The 18,459-nt window shown below is 49.1% G+C and overlaps 1 protein-coding gene across 6 annotated transcripts in view; it reads right to left on the minus strand.

Moving 5' to 3' along the window:
* LOC147417734 (uncharacterized) overlaps nucleotides 1-18,459 on the minus strand; it is a 239,607-nt gene that overhangs the window by 19,234 nt on the left and 201,914 nt on the right. For 5 of the 6 annotated variants that reach the window (XM_086506703.1, XM_086506705.1, XM_086506704.1 and 2 more), the window contains 2 exons: nucleotides 1,392-1,687; nucleotides 1,181-1,292 (listed from right to left, as the gene is read on the minus strand). The exons of the other annotated variant lie outside the window; for it this stretch is intronic. In XM_086506703.1, the coding sequence (XP_086362829.1) occupies nucleotides 1,181-1,292; nucleotides 1,392-1,687 (408 nt within the window). The remainder of the gene's footprint in view (nucleotides 1-1,180; nucleotides 1,293-1,391; nucleotides 1,688-18,459) is intronic. 6 annotated transcript variants of the gene reach the window in all.

The following is an 18,459-nucleotide window of genomic DNA, read 5'->3' on the forward strand; positions in this document are numbered from 1 at the left end:
AGTACCAGAGTACCAGTGCTTGTGATGTGGGGACTGGTTGGCAAAGGTGGCATTTCTTGTTAGAATATTAAGAATTTATGTTGGTAGGTTTGGAGTCTTTTCAGCAAAGGCAAGAATGTGATTCCATAAAAAAGTATGTCCTATGAATACGGGAGACGGAAGCGGGTCCCAGCTGAGTGGGTTTGGTAATAAGAATGTCACTACTCTATTTTGTCATATTAATACGTTAGTGCTCCTGGCCATTTCGGAGGACTTATTGCATACATTCTGGGTTAGTTTGTGGAGTTTAAATAATCCAAGAAGATCAATGTGGCGAATAGCGCATCATACTTTCCAGATTGGGAATTTACCATATCAGATTGATCATAGCTAAATCCCTGTTAAAACACAATACTTTTGAGATTCCCAGGAATTGCATATAGACTTGGGCTTATGCAAAGTGTGCCAAATAAGCCTGAAGGGGTCTTGTTGAGATCGGCAGGATGGGGAGCTTCCGGTTGGCCTTCACTAGAATTAGTACATGTCTCTCATGAGGTTCACATTGCAGGCAGCACGTTTCAAACACAATGCGGGTCTTCAACGTTAGAGGATAACAGTGGCATTCCACTCGCTGCTCAGACGGACATCAGGAGTCAATGCCTATACATAGGTTCTTTGCAGATTTTCCCAGTATTATTGGTTGCTGCATTTGGTGTGCAAAGTGACAGGAGACCAGTACATACCCAACCATTATGGAAAGATACGGAGGATCACTATCGACACAAAGAAGGGAGAGGAGAGCGATATTATTCTGTCACACTCTCCACAGGCAGGGGAGCATAGGAGAGACGACATCATCGATACCTGGTTCACGTATTCATTTTTTTCCGGAAATGAAAATTTAAAAACCTTCATGGTTGCATGCACCATTCCTATTGCTCTTATCTCCATATTCACCACTCGATGTTCTATATGCACTATTATGTCTTAGAATTTCTTGAGTTTTTGCAGTATCTTTAAATGGGCATATACACTAAGTACCTTAGATGTCATCTTAACATGGCAAAACTACTTATTGCAGTAGCAAACGGGAAATAAGGTACCTTTCTTGGAACACATAAACACTCTAGCCAAGAGAAGTTTTATCTTTTAGCAAAATGTTTTGAGCCTTAATCAGAAAGACAAAAAAGGAAAAAAATACCTCCCGTGCTCTATTGACATGCTCAGTGATGCTCTTAGCTTCTTGATATTTCTCTTTAAGAAGACCTCTATTGTCTTGGATTGCTTGACCAAAAGGATAGCTTCTTTGAAACCTACATAATAATCCTCTTTTTAAGGAAGAACCAAAAAACATCCTTGGATGTGATGGTGAAAAAGGAAAAATATTGAAAGGTCGAAATGCAGATACATACACTTCAAAAGCTCCTGCTTTATGGTAGGAAGTCTCTGTGGAAGGTATACTAGTAATTACTTTTTCGTCATTAAATGAATTATTTGCATCTTCCACAGGTTCATGACATCTTCCAAGATCTATATTTTGTATGCCTTCAGTATAATTTTTGTCACATGATGACTCAACATCCATTTGTCCCTTACAGACCACCTCTTTCACAATTTCTTGATGTGAATCCTCTGTTTGCAGGCTAGCCCGGTTATGCTTTCGTATGAAGGAGACTAGAATGCTGATTTCATTATCTTTCTCTTGAACCTGCTCACAGAAAGGATTGCCTCACATTCATAGTAGGAATTAATGCTGTGAGAATGAATACAAGGCAATCGATTTAGCACACTTTTCTGGTGACCATGCTTTCTTTTGGGCTAATCAGAATACAAGCCCATCTTCGACTCTTCAAATGTGAAGATCTGTTGCTGAAGGCCATTGTAAAGAGGTTGCCATTCGAGAAAAGTATAAAGATGGAGTCTCTATTCAGAAAAACGTCATTGACTTGTGTGATATCCGAACAACAAGGAGAACTGAAGGACACTAGTAATTTAACCTAGATTTTGAGAATATTATGAAATAAGGTACAGAAATGAAGTCACAACAGGAGAAAGAAATTGAATTTTGAGGAAAGCGAATATAAAAGGAAAGAGGTTCATATCACGGTAATAAGAAATTATCTTGTGAAAAGGAAGAGGGATCCAAGAAAAGAACACTGTCCGTAAGACAAGGAGCAAGGTATATGCCACAAACTTGATGATGTTGCATTGCTATGGACTTAAAAGTCACAAACTTGATGATGTGGCATTGTTATAAACTTAAAAAAGCCGATCGGACATAAAACTAAAGATATGGCAATTTTTTAACGAGTTGATGATGTGGCACTGTTGTTTGTAAATCGCGCCGCGATTTGCGAAGCTGCCACGTGACAATCCATGCAGCAGCCTGCTGGAGATTTTGCGTAAGCTTTTCAGCGGGCCTATTTTGGCAGTTGGAATGCTTTTGGGGGCGCCCGGGGTCAAAGGATTATGCCGAGCATCTGAGTCAAAAAATCTACTTTCAAGAAGGCAAGGGGATCAAAGAAGCGTGTTTGATTTGAGGACGATCCGAGTTCTTCTTCGTATTCTTCCAACTCTAGTTCTAGTTCTAGCGAGGATGAGAAGAGATGGGCGAAGCAAAGAAAGCACAAGAAAAGCAAATCAAAGAAAAGCAAGTCTAGGAAGCATAAAAAGCAATCTAGCAGTTTGGAGGAAGAAACCTTTGAAAGTTGAGACAATGATACCCACACCTGATACGAGCCACCCCATGTGACAACTTGGAGAAGAAGAAGAGGACAAAGGAGTTCAAAGACAGTGGCCAAGCAGTGAAGTTTGATACTTTTTCGGGCTACATAGTTTTGTACAAGAGTTTGACACCGCTTTCTCTGGAGGCAACTTCTCAGAAGACTCTAGAGTACAAAAGGTGGCATCTTTTCTGAAGAGGAATGCTCTCACGTGGTGGTTGGCTCTTCTTTATTATATCAAAGAACCGATAAAGTGGGTGAACTTTAAGTAGTAGTAGTCTTTAGTGTGGTTGACACAACAATACAAGGCTGATGTGACCACATCATAAAACCATTTGAGGATGCAGAAAAATGACACTTTGGCCACCTATGGTAAACGTTTTTGGGATACCTTTTTTCCGGTTGCTTCTCTTTTTGGGAGCAGATGGAGCGGTATTGTTGTGGATTTGTTTGAAACAAAAGTCCAAGAGCATTCATCAGCTCATGGGAGCCGGTGCCCAAGTCATCTAAGAAAGAATCTTCCAAGGGGAAAAAGAAAGACAAGAACCAGAAAAGAAATCCATAGGGCCTAAATTGAGAGTAGAGTAGCGTACAAAATACTTCAAAGAGGGCAAGTGCTATGGCTGTGAAGAAGTTGGGCACAAGTGTCCAAAGAAAGAATCAAAGGAGAAGACATAGGATAAACCAAAGGATTCCAAAGTGATAGAGGAGCGAGCAAGGAAAGGAAAGATAAAGGCAAGACTTGTTCTGGATTTCATGGGGACAACCTTGGACGATGGGGATGAGAGTACCGAGCTCTGTAGAGCGTAAGGGAAACTACAAGGTTAGAAGGTCCTCATACTCAACTTCATTTCACCGGAATTGGTGGCTGGACTTGGAATTTCACTTGAGGAAATGGGACCACAGATGGAAGTAGTGCTAGCAGCACCTGGGCATGATGTTGCCATTACACTTGTCATCGGCAAACTTTGGTTGCATTGCTAGGGGTATTTAGGGCATGAGGACTTCCATAAAATGCAACTTGAGAGGTGTGATGTACTTTTGGGGATAATTTGGTACCACAAGAATAGTTTCATGGTTGATTCTCGGGCAAAAAAGGCCACATTGAAAAATGATAAGGATAGAAAAATCACGCTGGCGAGTCTGTCCCACTTGTATCGGCTTCGGCCTTTTTTTAATGTAACAAAATCCAATCTTTTTGCTTACTCGATTTTTTTGAGAGATTTGGAAGAGCATGAATATATTGGATTTAGAATTAGAACGCCAAAACTTTTTGCAAGCTCAAGCGGATTGTTTCTCTGGGGGTTTACCTAGGGAGCTACCTCCTGAGAGACCTGAGCATCACGCGATTGAATTGATCCTTGGTAGTATGCCACCAAATTGGCTACCTTACAGAGTGAGCAAAGCCTAGGATGGAGAGATAATGAGCCAGCTGAAACAACTTTTAGAAAAGGGTCTAATTCAACCAAGTACTTCATTTTCTTGTTCTCCAATGCTTCTTGTTTTGAAGAAAGATGTACTTTGGAGAATGTGCATTGACTACACGGCTCTCAACAACATCACCATCAAGAACATGTTTCCAATACCTAGGATCAATGATATACTTGGCAGACTAAAAGGTTCTTCGTGCTTCAGCACAATCGATATGAAAAGTGGCTATCATCAAATCAGAATCGCTCTTGGAGATGTGTACAAGACCGTGTTCAGGACATCCTAGATTGTACAAGTATTTGGTGATGCCTTTCGGTCTCACAAATGCTCCTGCGTTGCTCAACAGGATGATGGACCAGATTTTGCAAGAGAATAGACAATTTGTGGGCACTTCTTTGACGATATCGTCATATTCTCCAAGAATGAAGAGGAACACATACATCTCTTACAGGTTTTTCAGGGACTACGGAAGCACAGATTGGCCATCAACGGGAAGAAGAGTGAGTTCTTCCTACCAAAGATACACTTTTTGGGGCACAACGTATGGGTAGGTGTACAGATGGACCCAATGAAAGTAGCTACCATTGGGGATTGGCCAAAACAAAAAAATGTGCCTAAGGTTGAAGCTTTTTGGGTTCGTTCTCCTACTACGGGTGGTTCATTTGGAGATTGCTTCGCCTTTGCATACCCTAACTCAGAAGGGTGTTCCATTTACCTTGACTTAGAGGGGTGTTCCATTCACTTGGGGACCTTCATAGATTGCATCATTTGAGAAACTCTAGCAAAAGTTGACGACTTGTCTTGTTTTGATTTTGCTAGTCTTTTGAGGTTTACTTGTGGTAGCAGTCAGGGTGGGGTCTTAATGCAGGAGGGTCATGTCATAAATTATAGAGAGTCATATGTTTTCTAGACCAAAGACGGTTGCACATATTTATGAGAAGAAGTTGTTAGTAGCACTGATTCATGCTCTGACTCAGTGGAGGCATTACTTGCTTGGAGCAAATTTTATTAGTGATTCACTGTGATTTCGGATCATCAACATTTAAAGTATTTCTTGTCCCAAAAACAACTTTCAGATAAGTAGATGAGATGGCAAACAAATTGTCACAGTTCCATTTCTAGATTATTTACCTCACGAGAAAGAGGAATACGGTGACATATGTGTTTGTAGCAGGCTACAGTGTCACCTTCACAGGACACACAGTTGGTCTCGCCTGGTTCACACTGCACCGACTCTCTGGGTTGGGCAGCGACACGTGGCAAGGATACAACGGTGGTTCTAGTGGACATCGTGGCAAGGTCATCACCACCACTCAGTTTGGAGATAGACTTAGATGGCTGACATTTATGAGCCGTTGGTGGCTCTTTATGGTGGGACATGAGTAGTAGCTGTTGGGTCATAGAGATCATCTTCTAGATATATGGTCCAGCGTCGTCGTCTAGAGTAGCGAGTCTATACACACAACACTGCTTTACCATCCCTGCACATCTGAGCCTCGACACCCCATTGTACTTGTGAGTCCTAGGCTGGAGCTGAGTGTGCTGCCACGCCAGAGTCTGTATCAATTCTTTGAGATAGTCGAGTCATATGTTGTGGTCTGCTGTTGTGTCTCTGTGAGCTCAGTTGTTGTCTATTTGTTCCTTTGTTTTCAGTCTGTTTTGAGTGAGATTGTCACGCACATTGCACTGAGGAGCACCCACTGTAGAGAGCACGACACACTATCCGCACTACAGGTGCTCGCATTTTGGCGATCACAATGGGACCTCAACTGAAGTCTTACTCTCTGTTGATATACAAATCGTGAAGCTAGTTGGTTTTTACCTAGCTTCGTCTACTTTGCCTTGCACTGTGTAGTTAGTCTGCTGGTCTGGTCCTCTCTCGCCCTGGTCCAGCCAGTCCTCGTCCCTGGTCTAGTCCTTCCTCGTCCTGGTCTAGTCCCTCCTCGTCCTGGTCCAGCTAGGTGGTCTAGTCACTTGCCCTAGTCTTGGACCAGGTGGTCTAGTCACTTGTCTTGGTCTAGACCTGTGTTCATTCAGCCACAGTTAAAGGTCTTCTTGCTCAAATTTTGGTTGGGTTTGTGGTTATGCATGACACATACAAGGCGGTCATTTGAGCATCAAAGCGCACTACTAAGTTCTTTGAAGTACTACAACAGAAGGCGTCAACCCTCGGTACCTGGCAGAAGTCCACCAACCTCATCACCCATACCTCCACATACAGCTTCATCCATTCCTCCATCCGGTTCTACATCTTCAAGGTCACCTTCCCCGGTGAAGCTCTCCCACATTTTGTTACTGCAAGCTATTGAGCAGCAGACTTCTGAGCAAGAGGCCATGGAGGCGTTGACCAGCGTGTTGGCCAAGGTAAACATCAAGTTTCCCACCTTCAAGGGACTCTCCTCAGAAGATGCAGACGACCATGCAAGGAGGTTTGTATCTTTCTGTAGAGGTCGTGGTCTTAACAAGGAAGATGCTTATTTGGTACTATTTCCATCAACCTTAGATGGTTTAGCAGACAAATGGTACAGTCAGTTTGCAGAGAACCATTTTGCAACTTGGGCAGCGTTAAGACAACAGTTCTGTGCGGCGTTCAGGCCAGGCGACTACCAAGAAAAGGTTTTGGATGAGTTGGCCAACATGGTGCTCCAGCCAGAGGAGACTTTTGCAGAACTCATGACTAAAACCAAGTCTTTGGTTGCAAAGCTTCCTCAGCAACAGGGTGAATTTATGGTTAAAAAGTGGGTAGAGAAGGCTCTTCCCAAAACTTCTCAGCAAAAACTTCGAGAGAGTCTCAGACTTGACGCCACTCTGGAGGAGTTTATCGTGGCTGTTACTAGGATAGAGGGAGCGAGGAAGCTGTTCACCAACTCCCCGCAGGTAGAGACCCCCTCAGTGTTTTCGGAAAGTCCTTCTGATCCATTGACTTCTTTACGTAGGGAACTTGAAGCCCTAAAACTACAACGTGCTCTTCAAGAGGAGAAATCAATCTCTTTTAGATAAGAGAAGTCCCCACATCACGAGGCTTTGGATCAAATCAAGAGAGAGCTAGAAGAGCTTCGGTCTCAGCAGGAGACTAAAGCTATGGTATGGTGCAGCTCGTGTCGCTCTCCAGGACACCCTCCATAGGACTGTTCCCTTCGGGCTTACTGCCACTTCTGCGAAAAATCGGGGAATGAAGACAAGGATTGCTACTACCTCAAGGGATTGCGACAAATACAACAAAGTCTTGGTCATACTCTTCAACAAGGGGCAGCATCGGCATCCAACATGGTTTCTCCTTGTGGCCATTCACACCACATGCCACCTTTATTGACAGCCCCTCCTATGCAAGGTATGCAACACTTTTCCCTCTCAGAGCTTTTATCATACCCATGCTCCCTCATCACCTCAAAGCTTCTATGCTTCCACCTCCAACTCCATGTACCAGGAGCAAAGACCACCTCGCCCTTCGACTCGCCCATTGAATCGGCCATTTTGTGTACAGATGCGAGGATTATGGGCATTACCAAAGTAAATGCCCCCTGCCAGAAGGGTCCCCTCCCTGCCGTCATTGCCCTGAAACGAAGGATCACTACAATAAGGATTGCCCTAAACTTCGTGCATCCACAGCTTCGAACCCAAGTCAAAGCCAGAATGAGTTTACCTTTCCCAAGCTCAATCTGATAGCAGTTAGCACCGTTCCTCAGCCGCCCCCTTCTACCCACGTGGTTACCCCTCAAAATAAGCTGCAGTTGGTAGAGGAGCCATCGGGTGTCCTCACTCGGGCCTAGAGATCTGCCCTCGGTCTTAGTATTCCAACACGTTCAACTCCCCCACACATTCTCCGAACAGTGGATACCCTGCCTTCAGCTGCTGACAAGCCATCACCCAGTGGCAAGCAAGAATCCAAATCTTTGCTCTCCGATCTTGATGAAGCTTTCTTAGAAGCAGTTTCCGATCTACAGAAGATCAAGGTACCAGAGAAACAACAGGTAGAAAAAGAGAAGCTTACAACAGAGACAATCTTGAAGAACACCTTTCAACAAGTGTCCCTCTATGACATGCTACGACTAGATGCGAGTTTTCGAAGTGACACCCTTGCTATTATTCAGTCACTTTACCCTAGAGCAAGGCCTAGTAGCAGGCACCTCCTAGTGCGACCATCAGAGTCCTATATGATATCCAATCCCGCTGCTCCACTCACTGATTATAGAAGCCCTCACCTGATAGTGTCTGTTTTGGGTCGGCAATTCTCAGGAGTGATAATGGATGGTGGATCTGGCATCAACCTGATGCCCGAGTTCACTATGTTAGCTCTAGGTCTACAGCCTACTCGCCCTGCTCCCTTCACAGTTACATTGGCCGACCAGCGGACAGTCTACCCAGTGGGCATAGTGGACAATGTGCCTCTGTAGGTACAAGACTTTACTTTTAACTTGGATATTGTTGTGGTTCGTCTTCCCCAGGTTGAGGGCGGATTTCCCTTGCTCATTGGAAGACCATGGCTGCGACACACTAAAGCACTTCATGATTGGGGAAACGATGCCATGTGGATACATACTTTTGGCTCCCCGATGCAACCCATTCTCTTAGAAGGAGGTATGGATCCCGTGGTGCAGCAAGTTTCTTTGTCAATGGAAACCAACCATGAACAAGAACAGCCTACTACACCTGAAGGGTCAGACGAAGATCTGCTAGAGTGGTTGGAAGCTACCGAGTCTATGCCTTGTTATGGAGTCTCTATTCAACCTTTGCCTTTGCCCGAGGATACAAACTCCTCCACATTTTCAGTTGAAGATGAGCCCAACGAGCCGCTGAAGCCAACAGCCAATGTAGAAGATCTACAGGAGTTCTGACACACCTCAAACTCAAACCCATCTATGTCTATGTCTGACTCTCCGACCAAACCAAAGTTATCCTCTGTGTCTGCTATACTACCCCCCACCAAGCTTCTTCAAGGCGAGTTACAACACGAAGATGTCGCTTTCAAAGTGGATGCCACTCCAGCTAATGGCGTCTCTTTTCTACGACCAAACGCTGCAAATTCTTTACCTACAGTGCAATCTTCAGCAGTGCCCACTCAAGACCCCATAAAGGGACCAAACTTTGTAGTTTTTGAAGCCCCACCGGCACTGCTAGATCATATGCAGAGCGATCAATCAAATTTGCTACGGTTTGTGTCACAGCGGGTAAGATTAGACTCATTAGCAGATGGTTTTGAAAGCACGGGGTGTCAAACTTCGGGGAAGATCAGTGCGTGTACGGCTATCTTTTACTCAGTATTTCTTCTGCTCAATCTAGCTTTCGCTTATCGAAATTTCTCTATGCTCTATGAACAACCTTTACAGTACCTATACCCACCCCCTCACATTCACTTGCCCCTACCCACCCCCTCCCTCGCCCTTGCCTCCCCCCACCTAGGCCTCGCCCCCTACCTACCCCTCGCCCTCACCCTACCTAGGCCTCGCCCTCGCCCTCCCCCTACCTAGGCCTCACCCCCTACCTACCCCCTACCTACCCCTCGCCCTCACCTTACCTAGGCCTCGCCCTCGCCCTTCCCCTACCTAGGCCTTGCCCTCTACCTACCCCTCGCCCTCACCCTACCTAGGCCTCGCCCCCTACCTACCCCCTACCTACCCCTCGCCCTCGCCCTCCCCCTACCTAGGCCTCGCCCTCGCCCTCGCCCTCCCCCTATCTAGACCTCGCCCCCTACCTACCCCTTACCTAGCCCTCACCCTACCTAGGCCTCGCCCTTGCCCTCCACCCACCTAGACCTCGCCCCCTACCTACCCCTCTAAATTAGGTTCTCTAAATTGTGTTTTTTTGGGGGGGGATTAGGTTCTCTCTAAATGCTGATACTTTTGTTTTCATTACCATCCTTAATAAGTTTTTGAAGTAGTAACCTTATTTTTAAAATTACACTTTTCCTTGCCAATTTTTTGCATGCCATAGCTATGTTTGCAAAGTACCCATTAGCAGCTACGTTTTTCTCCTCCAGTACCTTGGTGAAGGGGCGAAAGAAGCAAAGAAAGAAAGCTTTATTAAAGTCTTCTAGATGCCTAAGTCGGCCTATAAGATAGAACAATGTACATGTAATATCCCCTAGATATTGAGAAAAAAAAAGGGCAAAAGTGCTGAAAAAAACATGCGACAAAATGAAGTGGTATGAGGTGTAGTGTATGTGGGTGATGTGTACACTGTACTTGTGTATAGATGATGAGGGAAATATGGAAATGACTCGCTAGTTCCATCTAGTACCAAACTAGGAGTGTAGGATGTACTGCATAGGTGGGCACGCGTGAAGAGTACGTGCAGTATAGCAGCAGGTGCTGAGAAAGCCCATTGTATCTCCCTCTCCCTCTGTCTAGTCTACTCATGTCGTAAGTGGATCCCATTGATCTCCCTCTGATGTACTTTCTTTCTTGGCACGTTATCCTGGTACTGTAGGTTGTTTGCGGGCTCAAACAATATCTACCTGTTGTAGTGTGTCATCCCTCTTAGAGTGACGGTAGGGGTTACTAGAGCAGCTCTCTAAAAGAAGTTCATGATTGAGCTATGATTGTTCTCCTACAGTATGTGTGGGAAACTGGAGGAGAATCTCTCTTTGTCTCTGAATCTCTAGGAGGAAACGATCAAGGTGTCTCTAGTATCTCCACTCCAGTAGTACTGTAATTGTGGGCTGTCTTTGAGCAGAGTTGTGTATCAGCTTTGTAGGCTCTGTATGCTAGGCATCTACATACATAACACTCAATCTCCAACCCCTGTCTACATACCTTGCAAATCCTGTGCTCCCTGTCAATGTGGGTTGCTCGCCCAACCTCAATCTCTAATTTTTTTTTTTTCCGAGAAAAAGATCCTTCTATTAGTTAATGAAAGCTGCCCGTAGGGCTACAACCACCTCTGCAAGAGAGGGCTACAACAAACATGACGGGGAGACTCTCCCAATGAAAGAACAACATATATACAATGAGGCTAAATCAAGGGATGGGAGGAGGGAAGAGCCACACAGGTGGTCGGTAGTGCCATCTGAGCACACCCTGGACAATGGTATAGAAAGGCCCATGGCGCCAGAGTCGAAGAAAAGCCTCGCGGTGCTCCCGCATGCGGTCGGAGCTGCCCTACAGTCCCTCAAGCTGTCCTCTGAGAGTATGGATCAGCTCTAGCCAAAAGTCACGAACAGTCTCTGCTGGCGGCACAGAGCGGGCCTCAAAAATGCCGAAACAGCGGGCCCGCCAGATGAACCATAGTGTCGGGCCATTGATGAGCTCCCAACACTCCTCTCTCTCACTGCACCACTCTTGTGGAGTAAGCTCTGTAGCCGGCTGGAGTGTAGGACGCCCCCCCTGTATCACTATCATCCTGCTGGTGGAAGATAGCTCAAACTGAAGTGCCGGACCCGTGAGAGTGGACCAAGCCGCTGCCCCCCAAGTGTACTGTCTAGCCGTGGAGAGAGTAGGCATCAGCCGAAGAACTCGTAGCCACACCTACTGGGCCGAGGGACAGTCCCAAAGACAATGACGCTGACTCTCCACCAACTGGTCACAGGCTGCACATGCGGCCGAGAGACCACTATGCACAAGCCAGCTCCCTACCGCTGTAGCTCTGTGTGCAACCAGCCACTGAAACAAAGTGACGCGCCTTGGTTGTCTGGAGTCCCATAGCCTCTGCCAAAAGGTTGCCAAGAACTCGACTGTGAGGCCCTCCTCCTGCCAATGACGTGCTGCAGCGGGGCGGGCCTCTGTGTGTGCTGCAGGTATATGACGTCCAAGACGAAGTGTACTAAAAGAAGGGGACTCCTGGGTGGTCTGCAGAAGAGAAGGGGTCCCTCCATAGCCACTCACCAGGATCCCACTGTACTCGTGCCAGTGGACAATACTCCCAATCCCATAGCCTCCAGTGTCTAGTCTCAAGAGCTGCTGGGTCAGGGTCTATGACGCAAGTCCTCCCACAGATGCCCACAACTCGGATCCTCTGAAAACAACACTCTGCTACCTGCGGGGCCTCTATTGCAACTCGCTGTAATCGTCCCCCACCCTGAAGCTCGAAGAACAGGGCTGGGATAGTCTCTGAGCAGGCCCTGATTGAAATGAGAACCTCCAGGGGTGTGAAGGCTCCCATCCACCGGGGTGCTACTGGCTCGAGAGGCGTGAGCCACTCAGCTGGAACTGACTCTGAGATGTCCTGACACATGCTATGCACCCCTCTCATGCCCTGCAGGCAGCTGGAAACCCTGCACCTCCTCTGACAAACCTGTGAACTCTAGCTAGTCACCTAGAGGGCGCGCTGGACTTGCTTCCATGGGACCCTAGGAAACATGAGGTCGACTACCAACCAAGTGGCCTCTCTGAGTGCTAACCATGGGGTTCTAGACGAGGGGCTGCCGTAGGCGCTCCTTCGTGCACATCGGCTGTCGCTGCTCCAGGCCACGGTAAGAGCTCCCAAGAACGAAGCAAACTCACAGCGAAACGGTCCTCCAGTCTCCTGCTCAAACCAACTCGGCGCATCTCTGTAAAGATCCATCTGGTCGAAGGTTGCCAAGGGCCTCCTGACTGAGGCACCCTGGCACGAAGCCTCTGCAACAAGAACTCCTTCCAGGGCTCCTCACCAGGAAGAAGTCCTCTGACTATGAACTTCCCTAGAAGGGCTTTGCTCTGCTGTGCTGGATCAATGATCCCAAGCCCTCCCTGAGAACAAGGAAGCGTGATGACCGACCAAGCCACCTTGGCTCGGGCCATCTAAGTGTCACGTCCTGACCAAAGGAAGTTCCTGATCAGCCTCTCTACCTGGCTGATACAAGAACTCGAGAAGATCCAGCAGGAAGTGATGTACCCATAGTCGCCAACAGCACCTGGTTGGCAACTACTACTCTACCAGCCAGCGACGACAGACGTGCTGAGCTCCAATGTAACAACTTTCTCCTCATGGACAGGAGAAGAGGAGCAATTTGCTGCTCGGGAGACAAGTCCAAACCAACCTGACAACCCAAGTACCGAACTGCAGTCCTTGGGGGAATCCACCTGAAACCCTCTCCTGGCATCCAATCTGGCACAGGAGCACTACCAACCGAGAAAGCCACTGTCTTTCTCCAGTTGATCAGTGCGCCCGATGCACAACAGAAGGTCTCAAGAGCCTGCTCACATCTGTGCAGATTGGCCTCCTAGCCATCTAAGTACAAGGCTGAGTCATCGGCAAACTCGGTGTCCAGTAGCTCCTCTCCCCGAATAGGGAGTGCTAAGCCCCGAAGACCAACCTGCTGTGACACCAAAAATCTGCTCATCGCCTCCGCATAGAACAGAAAGAGAAAGGGGGCAAGAGGACAACCCTGTCTGACCGAGTGTGTGAGCATGAAGCGCTCACCTCTCCCCCCTGCCAAAAGCACCTGACTGTGAGCATGTCTGTACAAAGCTGACACCCCTTTGATCCAAGCATCTGAGAAGCCCATCCTGCGGAGAGTGCCCTCTAGAAAGTCCCAGTCAACTCGGTCGTATGCCTTCTCAAAATCGAGAAGAAGAATCACAAGGTCCTCACCACGGAGCCGTGCTAGGGCAGAAGCCTCCCAGAAAGTAAAGATGTTGTCAAGGATACTGTGTTCCTTGACAAAACCTGTCTGAGTCCCATGTATAAGGCTCTTGAAAAGTGGCTGAATCCTCAAACTCAGAGCCTTGGCAAGAATTTTGTAGGCTGAGTTGAGGATGGTGATGAGGCGCCACTGTCGAATCTCATCCAAGGAGCCACCCTCCTTGGGAATGAGGTAGATCAGGCCCTCACTCATGCTGTCAGGCATCACTCCCGTGTGCAAAATGTACTGAAAAGCACTACAAAGATCTGGTCCAAGCAGGTCCCAGTACTCCAAGAAAAAGCTGGGAGTCAATCCATTCTCAGCTGGACAGCTACCACGAGGGAGGGCCCTCAGAGCTGTGTGCAGCTCCTCAAGCTGAAGTGGCATCTCTAGCCTCTGGCGCATCTCCTCTGTCACAAGACATGGCATCTGTGCCCAAACCTGCTCCCTGCATGCATCCTGCCGCTCTGACTGAGGCTCAGCCGACAATAACTCACGGTAAAAGTCAGTAGCAATTGCACGCATATCCTCTGGCTCACAAGCAACTGACCCATCGGGCCTCCTCAACTGAATGACCTTGGCATGCGAGTGCCGAGGTCCCACTGTCTCAAAAAAGGCACCAGTCACTCTGTCACCCACCTGAGTCCACTGAGATGCCTGTCGGTGAAAGGCAAACTCATGACGCCTCTCCTCTGTGCTAGCAAGCTCCTATCGAGCCTGCTGTAACTGCTCCTCCAACCATGGACTGTCTGGATGCTGCTCCTGCATCCTCTGTGTGAAGCAATGCCTCGTCTGAGACGCTGCTCCGCCTCCCTCGCTGCAGCCCGGCGAGCCAGAGACTCCTGAAGAAAAAAGTGGCTAAGTTGAGCTAGGCCTGAGGCCACTCTGTCTGCAGGTGAGACCTGGCTGTCCATGCCCTCTGTCCAGAGAGCCTCTACCCTCTCTCTGAGTGCTGAGTCCAACAAGACCCTCTCTGGGATGCGAAGCATCGTGCTCCCAATCCTCTGCCTGTCTGCCACCGTGAGGATCACTGGTGCATGGTCCGAGAAGGAAGTCCCTGCCAGGATGCCCACTGAACCCCCCCAGTCACTGAAGTGGTCACTAGTGTAGAAGCGATCTATCCGCGATAGATTCACTCCTCCCACTCTACGGTCCGATCTAGAGAAGGCAAGACTGTCTGAGGGCCTCACAAAACCAGAGTGCTGCCATGTATCCGAGACCCTCAAAGTCATACAAAACCTCTCCCAAGCTGCCAACTTGACTCCATGCACAGTAGCATGGCTGCGACCAATCCTGTCAGAAGGGTCCTCCAACATGTTGAAGTCCCCTCCTATACACCAATGATCGGCCTGCGGCAAAGACTCAACAATCTGTGACCAACTCTCTGCCCACAATGGCCTGCTGCAATGAGTGCGCAATAGTCATACATACCCCACCCTGGATGGATGCCTCCAGGTCCAAAAGTAGCCGACCAAAAGGTATCCTAATGTCCATGCAAAATCTGACCACATCACCGAATGCGGCTCTCACACAGATGGTGCTCCTGAAGCATAAGGAGATCAATCTCTCCTCCCACAAGGAAACGCTAAAGCTCCTGACGCAATCGGCCCCGCTGTCGCTGAAACTGGGGCCCACCTAGTCCCTGCACGTTCCATGAGACGATCCTCATGGGGAGCGAGAGAGAACAGATGCTGCCGCAGCAGCAAGACGGGCTATCTTCGAGGCAGGCTTGGATGGGGAGTAATCCGCATCCGAGCGTCCTCTAGATAGGCGTGACTGCAGTGAGTGCCTAGCCCTAGCCCAAGCAGAGCGAGCCGTGCGTAAAGCAACCTCCTCTGCCCAGCAGTCCTCATGAATGTATACATAGCAAGGCAAACACTACGTATCAGCAAAGAAGTACACCACAATGTGCCTACATCCTGCTGAATCTGGGGGTGTCACCGCAAACTTGGCCAATGGCCACAAAGTCTGCAGCATATCTGTAACTCCAAGTTCTCCAATGTGGTGAGAGAACTCTAAGACCTGTGTATGCAACCATCCCACCACTGAGTCAAGGGACCACTCTGTCTCGGCCCTACCACAGAGGGGGAAGGAGAAACCAACTGCGGAGTCCAGGGCCTTTGTCCCCCTAGCGGCGAGGAACAAAACATGGACCTTGAAACAGGCTGCCTCATGGTCTGCCGCGGAATCGCCGAGAAAACGAGTGAACCCGTAGTGGAAGAAGTCCCAGCGGCGTCGGATGTAAATGCTCGTCAGCCCACGAGGGATGGCTGCAAGGGAGGATGTCTGAATCTGCAGAGGGGGCCGCAAGAAGGGCTGACCCTCTCTCGCTAGGCGACTCGCGGCAAAGGCGCTGCCAAGAGATCTCCTAGCCGCTGGAGAGGGACCAGTCTCCTGAGCCGACTGAGGAACTGGAGTAGGAGGGGGGGGAGAAGGAGCTGGGGAGAGTGGAGGAGAAGAGGGGCGGGATGGGGCGACAGAGGTAGAGGGGCGAGGTGGAGAGGCGATGAGAGCAGAAGGCGGGGAGGATGAGGCAAAGGGGGGGAACTCTGCGGGGGGGGGGGAGCGGCTGTCGATGGAGAAGCGGAGGTGGGGGCTGGTGCAGGGATCTCCTCCTGCTCAAGAGGACAAAAACGGTTCCCCGTGGGAACCCACTGCTGCTGAGTAGGCACCTGAGAGCCACTTTGAGTGCCAGGCTGACGCTGTGACCCTTGGCGTCGGCGGCCACGGGCTTGCTGCCACCCCTCCTCCGCTGGAGCCCCAGCCTCGGAGGGTGGCTCTGCATCTGTACGCTGTGCCACTGGCTGTGGTTGCAGGCCAGCCTTGGCAGGCTGGGGCTAAGGCTATGGTGCAGGTCGCGGCCTCCTCCGTGGACAGGCCTTCGCTAGATGGCCCATCTGTCGGCAAATGAAGCACTGGTTCGGGAGGCCCGAGTACTCCACACTCTGTCGAAACCAACCCCCACTCACCCGAGGTAAAAGGATAACCTTTGGGAGCGTGTGGGTATCTCTGACCAAAACTCGAACTGAAGGAATGTAAGCCGCCTTGGCAGCTACTGATGCTGCCGTGCGAGGTGTCTCCAGGACAGTCCCAATGGCGGAACCGATCCTGGAAAGAAGTGGTTCGTACTCCCTCCGTAAACCCGGAAAGCAGACTGAGATGGGGATGTTTGCCTCCTCTACTAGAACATCCGAAGCCATGTCGCCACTGTCGAAAGTGGGCACGTGAAGCTCGGATGGCCAGTCGACTCATAGATATGACCTTGGACCCCATCTCGGAGGACTCAAACTCGATCTGATAGTAACCCCGTCCGAGAATCTGGACATCCAAAATCTTTCCCACCTCTGCGAGAAGGCGGGCCTGGAGAAGGTCTCGCAGCTCTCCTCTGCTAGGTCGGGTGCCGAGAATCTTGCAGATGACCGAGGTCGCATGCAATCGCTCTACCTCTACGGCAAGGCTCGCTTGCTCTGTAGGCGAGAGAGCAAGTCGAATGGTGGGCTCAGCGGGGTCGGGCGAAGGGGCTTCTGGCGAGTCCCTCTGTGGCGAAGCTGGAGCCTCCATCTGTGTCTACTGTTGTGGCGTAAGAAGGGGACGACGGGAGGGTGCTGCAATTGGGCGCGCCAACACTGCTCCAAGGAGTTGAAACAAATGCCGAAAGTGCCGAACTGCAGGGAGTAACCGAGGAGGAGGACCCAATCCCGCGAGCGAACGGGCTGAGGCGGGGGGGGGGGGGGGGGGGGGGGGGGGGGGGGAAATAGCGAGCTGGGGCAAGCGGGCAGGCGGCGAAAAAAGAAGCTGGGGGTGAGGGAGGGCGGGCGGGCGGCGGCAGCTGGGGCTGAGGGCAGGCGGACGGACTGGGATAGGGGCAGCGCGAGGGGGGGGGGGAGGGTGTGGAGTGGCGATGGCGCAGCATGGAGTTTACAGCAGCAGCGAGCGCACGTTGGGGTCGTCTTATTTTCTGCAAACCCTCAATCTCTAATTTGTCAGATGCAACCTTGAAATGCGTGATCGACACTCTAGCATTGTGTGGCATGTTTGTGCCCGATAACATGGCCTCTAAATGAAGCCATCCTCTATTCTTACTTAATTGAACACTAGAGGTTGGAGTGCAGTGTAGACACAAACTTGATAAGTAGTTCGATTCAAAGTATGTACCAAAGAGGTTCATTATGTAGAGCTAGTGTAGGCATCTCATCTGACATCATAAGAAGCTTCAAATCAGCCCAAATCCACTTGTGAACTCGTGAGTGCTCATTAAGCCACTTAAGAGACCCTTTAACTAAGTCTAGGTGAGTCCACACCCTCTAGAAATGCGCCTCATGGGTACCTACACCCTTTAGGTGTCTTTTCCACATCCTACAACATGATTCCATGCCACCTAGGCATCCTATAGACAAGAGGTTACACACAAGCATAGGATAAAGCCCATAAACCCAACACTTTGCTTTGGCTTGCCAAAACCAAGATGTTCCCAATAACAAGGGGTAAGCATCGATGATGTCTTCCATTCTTAAAACTACTGCACATGGCAGACAAGCTATCTTCACTTCGTGTCGCACGAGCCCAAGTGGCTGCACTCTTCTCTGATCAACCAACTTTACCCCAAAAGGTGCCGGTTCAAACTCTTTGATGCCAAACTATGCGCACAATGATTCTGACATCACATTAACACCTCAACCTCCATCAAGCAGTATATTTGGCACAACTCCTCTGATGCCGATTGTAACTACCCGCATTTGCTCATCATAAACAATGGCTGGAACTAGTTCAGCATTGTTCACTTCCAAC

This window comes from Adiantum capillus-veneris, chromosome 30, assembly GCF_014529385.1.
Source record: "Adiantum capillus-veneris isolate H3 chromosome 30, ASM1452938v2, whole genome shotgun sequence".
Taxonomy (NCBI): Eukaryota; Viridiplantae; Streptophyta; class Polypodiopsida; order Polypodiales; family Pteridaceae; genus Adiantum; species Adiantum capillus-veneris.